Raw genomic sequence first — 9998 nt, forward strand, 5'->3', positions numbered from 1 at the left:
AAAGATATTTGCGTTTAGTTTCTTAAACAATAAACAGTTTGTGATTATGATCTATATCGTGGGAGATATATTAATATCTGATGAACTGAAGTCAGAAATCTATCATTTTTCCTATTCGCTCCTATTGACTCTCTATGAATTGGTGTGAATTGATTTCCCAATTATCCTAGAATCCTAGTTTTTTTAACCAAATTTATCTTGTAATTAGAGAGTTTTGGTATGAATTAATCACTCCATGACATACTCGTTCAAGGTATGCAAAAATTTCCTACTTCGATGATGTTTTCAAGTTTTGCGTTTTTGTTACTTGATTGTGTATCTCACGCATCATGAACTCTGAAAATTGTGGTCACCTGCAAAAAAAGTTATACTTAGTTAAATTTATTAAGTTCCATTATAGTCTCCCTATTTTTTTTTAAAGTCATATTCTAGATTCGTTTCGAAGTATGAGTGTTGCATAATCGCCTCCTTTCGGTTAAAGTTATTCGCCTCTAGTATTTCTTTAGTTTATCTTCTAGTGTTTTCATCACTTCATAGCAATGCTTAAACCTGCTACCTAAAAAGTATAAAAGTGTGTCCAACATCCAACTTGAGTCAAATCTTTCATTTTTCACTCCAAAAGTGATTTTTGTTTGAACTACCTCTAAAAATTGAGTACTCTATTTGTTAAGCCTGAAGTTAGGTCATTTTTTTGCCTCTAAAATTGATTAGAGTGTGTTTTATACTATGACCGTTATGACTGGTATATGAAGCTTTGTTATATAATTAAGAGTGTTTTTCTTCTTCCACATTGTGTTTTGTCCAAATTAGGTCTCCATGTCCTTTTTATCCCCAATTTGAGGGGGAGAAATAGAAGAAGTACAAGAAAAATGTATTTTGTTCCACATGTGGTATTTTTATGTGATCGAAATATTCAAGGGGGGAAACAAATAATGAAGATTTAACATCTATGAAATATTTTAGCCAATGAAGATTGAAGACCAAAAATACTTTTCATTATAAGCTAAAATTATAAACTTCAATTTGAGGGGGAGTATTGAAGAGTAGATATGGAAGAATCTTACATGACTCTCCCAATAAAAAAGTCTCACAAAGCTAGAATTAATATGGTAAAGTCTTACAAGAGTATCACAAGAAGAGGTATCGCAAAATAGTCTCAATTAAAGGTATTTTAATTATGTTAGTCTTCTATTTATATTCAATTGTTTTAGAACTTATCTTTTAATGTTTAACTTTGAGTGTAACTGGGACAAGGGTAGTTTAATTGTAATTAGATTCTACTTATTTCTTCTATTATAAATAGAGGTTCATTGTACTCTAATTACAACAAGTCAATGAAATATTTTTTTTCCAAAAATTCAATAGCTAATAACACCTTTTTTTTTTCACTAACTTCATATATGCATCTTGTTTGATTCCAATAAAGGTAAATTCCAGGAAAAATGAAGAGTTTTATACCTAAAACCTTAATGATTCTCTGGTTTTTCACAATATTCAAGATAATACACTGTTTTTTTTTTTTTTCACAACATATATGTTCCATGTTTGAACCTTCAATGGAAGTAATTTAACAAAAAAATCAACCATACCAAGAGCCACTAGAAATATGAACAAACAGCTTCCTTAATCAGTTTCTGTACTGACAGTTCACTCATCAAAGTTTTTGTTCAATACATAGTGAACTTATGTATGTCCTTGAGACTGATATGCCTTTTTCCTTGCAAGATTTATGGAGATTACTATCAAAATCATAAAAGTTTCTCTAATCTTCTTCTCTCTCTCCCTCTTCAAATGAAGTACTACAAAGCAACGATAACAGAACTTGAATTTATCATAATAGATGAAACAATTTAGCCCATTCCAACCTTTACCACTGTAACACTCCCCAAAAGCTATTACGAAACAAAAGTAACATGATACTGTCAAAGTCAATTGTATATACATAAATTGAAACTGAACAGAAACTGATAAACTAAATACACTTGTTCTGCTTATCATCCAAGTGAGCATCTTCTAACTAGATTTCTGCTACTCAATGGCACAGCAATCTGTTTTTCATCACAGTATATAAATCGAAACATCTTACAAGACTAATTTTAACATTAGAAAAAAATACTGTTATGAAAAAAGCAGGCAAAACAGTAGCTAAAAGTTCTATAAGAAAAAGAGGACTGCAAGCAGAGAATGGAAACCCCAAAAGAAAATTCTGTAAGATGAACCATAAATTCTTAACAAAAAGACAAAGAACAGCCAAGTTCTATATTTGTGGAATGCACCTGAATTATCAACTTTAAATATAATGGCAGCCCATCCAACAAAAGGAGCCTTAATTGTGTTCCTCCGAAACCTGAGAATTCTTATTCTACAAAGCTCTCGCGAAACCAAATTTAACATAACTACGACAGTTAGACATAGCAAAGGCAAGTGAAAGTGAAAACTAAGCAGAGAATGCAAACCTAGAAGAAGATCATCAAGATAAATCATAGACATTGACAAAAAAAGTTCAATTAAGGTTTACACTGATAATAAATTCCCTGTATTGTTACTATGAATCTAATGAAGGTTCGCATATCTAGGGAACCCCGATTGTATTGCCCCGAAAAACCGAGAACTGCATCGACAGCTCTTGCAAGAATAAATTGCATGAATATGACACTTAGACATAACAGAGGTAAGTCCAATTAGAAGAACCGGAAAGATACAAATGTATCTGATATTACTCATACTTCTTTTCATTCTATTCAGATAAGAAACTCCTGTGAGAAAGGATTTTCTTAAATCCCTTGACTTCCATCATAGCTTAAGAGAGGCTGCTGAGGATGGGTGAGGATACTTCTTTATTTTAGTTTAGCTAATTGAAATACAAATCTTTCAATCATCATTCTGCCACATTAGGAGAAAGGGAGTCATTGAACGAAAAGATAAGCAGAATATCTCATCTCCAAACTCACATGTTTTCAGATTCTGTCAGAAAACTCTCATACTGGAAAAAAAATTGGACCTTCAGTCAGGTTAATGGAACTGTAGTCAGGAACACTTTGCTTTTACATACTATGTCAGGCTTGGAAAACAATCATATCAACTGTGGATAGATACACTTAAGCAACTGTTGAACAGGAGCTCAGAGGCTTCAGACCCTGTGGACACTAAGAATCAATACAAAAATATAAATAGAGCTAATTCAATTTAGATGAACATGCAAGGAATCAACAAATACCATCCATCTTCACCAAAGACAGATACCCTTCCATCACAAAAGATTTACTAATAAATAATCAAATTCAAAAACCAAATTCCCTGTGATATAAGATGTTTCAACATTTGTGACTTCGCCTTATACAGTATTCAGCTAGTAGTTCAATGAAAATAATGACAAGAGTTGTATCAAAAGATATAATAGAGATTATTGTGACACATCAAAGGGTTTACTTTGGAAGGCCTACAGAAAGGAGGATAGACAGAAAATGCATGTTCATTGTCAATCAAGATCGGGCACAGTAAAGTACTCTTCGTCATCAGATGTCTCAATCCGAGGCTTCTTGGGGGAGAAGTGTGATTTGGCAGGTCTGTAGTAAGGTGGATTGTTTGTGGTTGAAACACGGAGTTGAGGAACTTCTGCAGCGGCCAAGCTCTCTGGAGCTTGAGGAACTTGTTCATCAAATAGACCAATGTCGTTAAGCCATTCCAGCCCAAAACCATTCGCTTCTTTCTGCGAACCAAATCAGGAAAAAGATTAGGCTGCAAACGGTTGCAGAAAGTCTGAATTTGAAACATCCAAAAGAAACCAAATTGAAAGAGATTCTGACTTAGATTAGAGAACTTGTCCCACCTTGTCGTTTGGCTCAAAAACGGGAAGATGTAAGAAGTCGTCGACAGGCCAAGGGAGGGGCGAGGGGTAGTTATGAGGCGGAGGTGAGGACGGTTTAGGAGGAACCAAGGGCGTGTTCTGGTTTGGCGGCTCGAAGCTTCCGGATTCGGTGTCTTGGGCACAGGCGGAGCTCAAAGCCACGCGAATTCCCGTGGCGAGAAGACGCTGGTGATTGCCGGAGAGACTTCCGGGGGCGTGTATCGGCTCGTCGCAGTCCCGGCAGAAGAGGGCTCTGTCTTCCACACAAAAAATGAAAGCCGTCTTTTCCTGCAACAAAGACACAGTGGGGCAAACAAAACAGTGCAACAGCACAGTGCTCAGAAACTCGCATACAGTAAAACTAAAGCCATCGTGGATTTGGAAGCCACCGTAAGACGAATCAGAAGAGTCAATCATGGTCGTTTCCATGCTATCCCCTTCTCCAACGTGGCCCCCTCAGACACAACAGTCCAGAACATCCTTATGTCATTCTGGGCGTTTCTCTTGAGAAATGAAGTTCGTTGGAGCCACTTGAGTTTACGATTTACATTCCAAATTACAATCGAAATATTTCAAAGGATGAACCAATTTTGTAAAATCTCTGAAACCAATTTAAACCAATTTTCTCTCGACTCCTCTTGTATGAAACTATGAATAAGATAAACTGAAGAATGAATTGAAACCGCAGGCGCCTGTTGCTGGTGTTAATCGATTCAATCGATCTCAAAAAAAGATTAAGAAGAAGTGATTAGATGAATCAGGCAAGAGAAAGATCAGGCATACAGTGGGCTCTGAATCGGTTATCCGTTTCATGTAATCACTTCGTAGTAATTTTAATAATTCAAAATTAAATTAGTGCTTGGTTTGAACAGGTAGGAATTGGAGGCGGAAGAAAAAAAGTGTAGAAGGGTAGGACATATTTACCTGGCAAATATCGCAGCGCGGAAGCCTGTCGGAGAGGCATTCGAGAAGAAGCCTCTGGTGTTTGCTTGCTAGCTTATTGGCTGCATGAATTTCAACATCACAGTCTGCACAGAGCGCAGCTTCGTCTGCACAGCAAATCAAGGTCGCCGGAGCTTTCTCACAAGCGTCGCATTGGATCTTCATCTTCCCTTCACTTCAATCTTTATTTCCTCGCTCTCTTCCTCCACACTTTCTACAACTTTTAAGAGGCATCCATGATGTCCTAGGAATCGCTAATCTTCAACTAAAGCTGCCAAAAAAAGAAAAGATACCCTCTATTTCAGGAAACAAGAGATACCTCTTAGCACGAACTGATAGAAAGTGAGAATGGGTATAGGGGGAAAAGACGAGAGAGAAAGAGAGAAAAGAAGGGCAATCGCCAGTTGGTATTTTGTTTGAGAACAACGGAGACCAGGAGCATGAAATGTCTAATCTTTCTCTGCAGCTAAATATCCAAAAATGACAAGAGAAAATCGAGAGAGGCAAGAGAAGAAGTGGGTTTGGGAAGTGGGCTAAATCAGAGCTAAAGCAAATATAAAAAGAACAAACCTGGGAAAGACAAGAAGAAAGAGGGCTTGAAAAGGAGAAGATTGGTTGAGAGGGGGAGGAGAGGAGATAGCGCAGTGATTCCGATTTGCTCGCCTTTCTCCTCCTTGTCTGCTCGTGGGGACTGTAACCTGCGGCTGTGAATCGCTACCCGAACTTGTGGGTACAAATGATCGCAGTTTTATTTCACATTTGAAGCGGCCAGCCTTCACAAGACGGCTGTACTCTTCTTGTCTAAACATTCATTCCCCTCTTAACAATTCTGAGGTTGGTAGTAGGTTTGGACTTTTAAACCCCAACTCTTACCTCTAAACCCAACTCAGGGCTGCTGCCTCTTTGTCTTCCCAAGTCGACTGTCCGTGCTACCAGTGCAGCCGACTTCTGGTGATCACTTCCAATGAGCTCCTTCCGGCAGGGCACCGACCACCTGACCATGCGCCGATTACAAGAGTGAAAGAGAAATATAAAAGTTCAATAGGGCTACAACAATCAAAGTGGCAAGAAAGAGAGCAATTCTTTTTCTATCCGGTTAGTTTTTAGGGAATTTTATCAAAATAATCGATTAAAACTTTGTAATTAAGTAATACCCTATTTTTATATTTAGTTGTCATTCTACCCGAACGTCTATCGCTACGCTGGAATTGTCAACCAGCCAACTTAGCTGAATCATTCCGGTGGCGCCTTTTCGTCGCCTTTGTTTCCTTGCAACTTCTCACGTCCTTTCTCATTCTCCTTCTTTGATCTTTTCTACGTCGGCCAGAACTCCTCCAACAAGTCTTCCCCCACAGCCAAGACTCCTCCCCGAGAACTCTCTTGGTAATAAACTCTTTGATCTGTTTTCATCCTTTTAGCTCTCATTTTTTTGGGCGACAACATGAATGAGGGAAATTGTCCCTCCCCCATGTTCTGCATGAACGCAGAGACAAGGGGGGAAATGGTTTCCCTTTCTCTGGACAAATTTTTTGAGTGAGGTTTCTCTTTGTCTCAACTTTCCTCTCTATTATGTAGACGAAGAATGTTTCTGGTCTCTTCGTCTCTCCCTCCTCTTACTTTTCATCCCCTTCTAAATTATTCTTCTCAAATCTCCTATTTCTTATTCTCCTTCTTTTCTTCAGAGCAAAGATCCATCGGCGAACGCCACACGAAGAACTCGAACTCCGGTCCTCGTCGATCTAAATCAGAACTCGAACTCAAGGTTCTGGCGAGAATTGACGTTGAACACCACATTCAACCGCGACTCGGCCGAGACAAACCAGCTTCTCGTTTGTTACCCCTTATTTCTCACATTCCTCTTTCCGTTGATGATGCTCACAACCCTCATCGATGATGACTCCTCCACCGCCCCATCCGTCATCAATGACACCCAGTAGCCAACCGATGTCCCTCAACCATCGTCAAGCCATAGACGCCACGACGTCGTTGTCCTCCTCTTCGAGAAACCACCTGCTACAGTAGCTAATTGTTAGCTGATGTCGTTGCCGCCACAGCTACCAGTCAGTGTCGAGTTTCCTCAGTGCCCAATTTCTCCCCTTCGACCTTGGATTAAAACTTCAAATTAATCTGAAGCTCACAGAGAATTAAAAAAAAACAAAACAAACAAAAATGGTTTGAAAAAAAAATCTTGTGACCCAAAAAGTATCATGTTGTCGTCGCCCTTCGCGCAAGCATCTCTACCGACACTACCATCATTGGACATGTCATGCTAACTATCCATCGTGGCCTGCAACCGAACCGTCCTGACGCTGGCCGATGTTGCCAACATCGTCATTCGACAATGCCTTCTGCCGTCAGTCGACAATGCCTTCCACCGATGCCGTCATTAATTGTCGACGATCTATTTTCTCTTACCAGGCTATACAGTACTTACTAAAATTAGGTCTCGTTTGATCCTAAAATTAAGGAAAAAATTACCAAAACAAATCGTTTCTTCTAATTAAGCTAACAAATTTACAACAGCTCATTACAGCTTTTCACACACTCCTCTTCAATTTGTGCATATCTTCAATTTGTGCATAGATGTCGGTTATGCCCAACTTGTCAATTATACCATAAAATGTCTTCCTTGATATTGTCTTTGTAAGCATATCAAACCGTTGACTCTCAGATTGAATAAAAGGAAATTGTATAATTTTTACATTAAGTTTCTCCTTGATTAAATAACGATCAACTTCAACAGGTTTAGTGCGATCATGTTAAACAGGATTTTGTGCAATTGTCATGGTTGTCTTGTTATCACAATAGAGATTCATAAGTTTAGCGTATTCCAACTAATCGTCGATAACGCCCCTTGTTTGCTGGGGTTTGATCTGGGAGAATTCCGAGCTTATGATTAATTTCTATGGGTGTCTCTACTGGTTTACAATCAAACATTCCAGTTTTGGCTAGAAGATCCAACACATATTTTTCGTTGTGAAAGGAAGACTCAATGTTTCGATCTTGCAACCTCAATTCCCAAAAAATATTTAAGTTGTTTGAGATCCTTCATATCTAATTTAGTGGTTAAATACTCCTGTAAAGCTTGCATTTCACATGGGTCATCTTCTGTCATAATCATATCATCAATATACACAATTACAGCTGTTACTTTTCCTTCTTTGAGTTTTATAAACAAAGTATGATCTAAGTTACATTACTGATAGCCAAACTCCTTCATTATAGCCGAGAATCTCCCAAACCATGCTCTAGGTGACTGTTTCAACCCGTACAATGACTTCTTCAATTTACAGACTTCACCTTGACACAAATAACCACTTTTAACTCTGAGTGGTAGCTCCATGTAGACTTTTCTTCTAAGTCTCCATTGAGAAAGATATTTTTAATATCAAATTATTGCAGAGGCCAGTCTGATTTACTGTTATAAATATAAAAATGTGAATTGTATTGATCTTAGTTACTGGTGCAAAAGTATCTTGATAGTCTATCCCATTCCTTTTCTTATATCCCTTTGCAATTAGTCGAGTTTTATATCTTTGAATACTTCCATCTTGTTTGAGTTTCACTGCGAACACCCATCGACATCCAATTGTCTTCACTCCTTTAGGTTGTGGAACAAGTTCCCAAGTGGCATTCTTTTTTAGAGCCTCATCTCTTAGTTCATTGCCTTTTTTCCATTTTAGACCAGCTAATGCATCTTGCACATTACTAGGAATAGAAACCCTGGATAATTGATCAACAGTAAATGCATATGATTTAGTTAACCTATGGGGGGACACATAGTTGTTGATTGAGTATTTGGTCTTGGCTTCAGGATCAGGTTGATGTTGTTTTTTTGGAACTCCCCTATTCAATCTTTGTGGATATCTAGGGGTTATATTTTCTGTAAGAACACATGTTTCATTAGACTCATCAAACACAAAATTCGTATTTACCTGAGAAGAAACATTCTAGGTTGATTATTCAGTTGATGGTGCAGACAAAGGCAACTCTGCGGGTTCTTTAGGAGAAATTAATGATTCACTCTCGGCTTCATGGTTGTGATCAGAGTCTTGTTGCAAATCATGACGACCTAGTTGCTTAAAAAATCCATTCACTGCTTCTAACTCAATAAACTCAGCACCTCCGCTATTCTCTTATTGAACATTCTCTTCACTTGAATGAAGAGAACTCCAAGAGACTCCCCCTAAATAGTAAGGCACTAATTCATGGAAGGAGGTATCTAGAGTCACATGGAGTTTTCGGGTGTGTGGATCATAACACCGATATCCTTTTACAAATTTAGAGTAGCCAACAAAGACACATCGTTTTGGCACATGGATCAAGTTTATTTCGCAAGATTTTTTGGATATGAACATATGCGGTACACCCAAAAATCTTGGGATCAAGGTTTAGAAGATGGAGAATGGAAATCAGAGATTGCAGCTTGCATTGAGGAGTTTGAAAATTTATTACTTGAGAACGTGTTCGATTGATGAGGTAGGCAACAAATTTGACAACTTCGCCCCAATAAAACCAAGGCAATTTCATGCCAAAGAGGGAGGCACGTACTACTTCTAAAAGTTGTCTATTCTTTGTCTTTGCCAATCCATTTTGTTGGGAGTATAGGTGTATGAGGTCTGATGACGAATTCCATGATGGGTCAGAAAATTTCCGAGAGAAGCATCAACAAACTTAGTACCATTGTTAGATTGCAAAACACAAATTTGCTTTTGGTACTGAGTATGTATCATTTTCTGAAATTTCTGAAATGCTAGACACACATCACCTTTTTTTATAAGTAAGGATACTCATGTCATTCTAGTGTATTCATCAATAAATGTCACAAAGTAACGAGCTCTAGAAATAGAGAGAACCTTTGCTAATGAATAACTTCAAAAGGTTAGGAACTTTTATTCAAACTTGGTAAAGAGATACGGGGGTTCTTAGCCAGTTCACAAGTGTTACAATAAAAATCCAAATAATTCAAACTTGAAAAAAGTTGTGGTTGCAATTTCTTAAAATAACCAAAGCAAAGATGGTCCAATACATATCTCCATGAGTAGAGACCATAATGGGCAATTGGTCTCATCGAGGATGATTCCCGTTGGAAAGGAAAAATTATCTTGCGTATGATAATCTGCGGTGGTGGTGCTGGGAACAATTCGATTGATGCGCTTGTAGTGGTAGCCATCAATTTTTGTCACTGGGTTGGCCTGGATTTTTTTTC

General features: G+C 38.0%; 1 protein-coding gene across 2 annotated transcripts; it reads right to left on the bottom strand.

Annotated features, from left to right (window-relative positions):
• Positions 1 to 3274: 3274 nt before the first annotated feature.
• On the bottom strand, positions 3275 to 5783 carry LOC137958490 (B-box zinc finger protein 24-like). 2 transcript variants are annotated; one of them, XM_068805552.1, is made up of 4 exons: positions 5663 to 5783; positions 4772 to 5060; positions 3830 to 4135; positions 3275 to 3709 (listed from the first exon to the last, which is right to left on the bottom strand). In XM_068805552.1, the coding sequence occupies exons 2-4, from the start codon at positions 4952 to 4954 to the stop codon at positions 3479 to 3481; spliced, it is 720 nt and encodes a 239-aa protein (XP_068661653.1). In that variant the 5' UTR covers positions 4955 to 5060; positions 5663 to 5783; the 3' UTR covers positions 3275 to 3478. The 2 variants fall into 2 exon arrangements, with proteins under 2 accessions (XP_068661653.1, XP_068661643.1); XM_068805542.1 differs by lacking the exon at positions 5663 to 5783 and adding an exon at positions 5360 to 5589.
• Between the last annotated feature and the right edge of the window lie 4215 nt (positions 5784 to 9998).

Source organism: Aristolochia californica, unplaced genomic scaffold (genome assembly GCF_029961685.1).
Source record: "Aristolochia californica isolate CCGP_79_NKW_82.1479 unplaced genomic scaffold, dmAriCali1.0.hap1 SCAF_1, whole genome shotgun sequence".
NCBI classification, from domain to species: domain Eukaryota; kingdom Viridiplantae; phylum Streptophyta; class Magnoliopsida; order Piperales; family Aristolochiaceae; genus Aristolochia; species Aristolochia californica.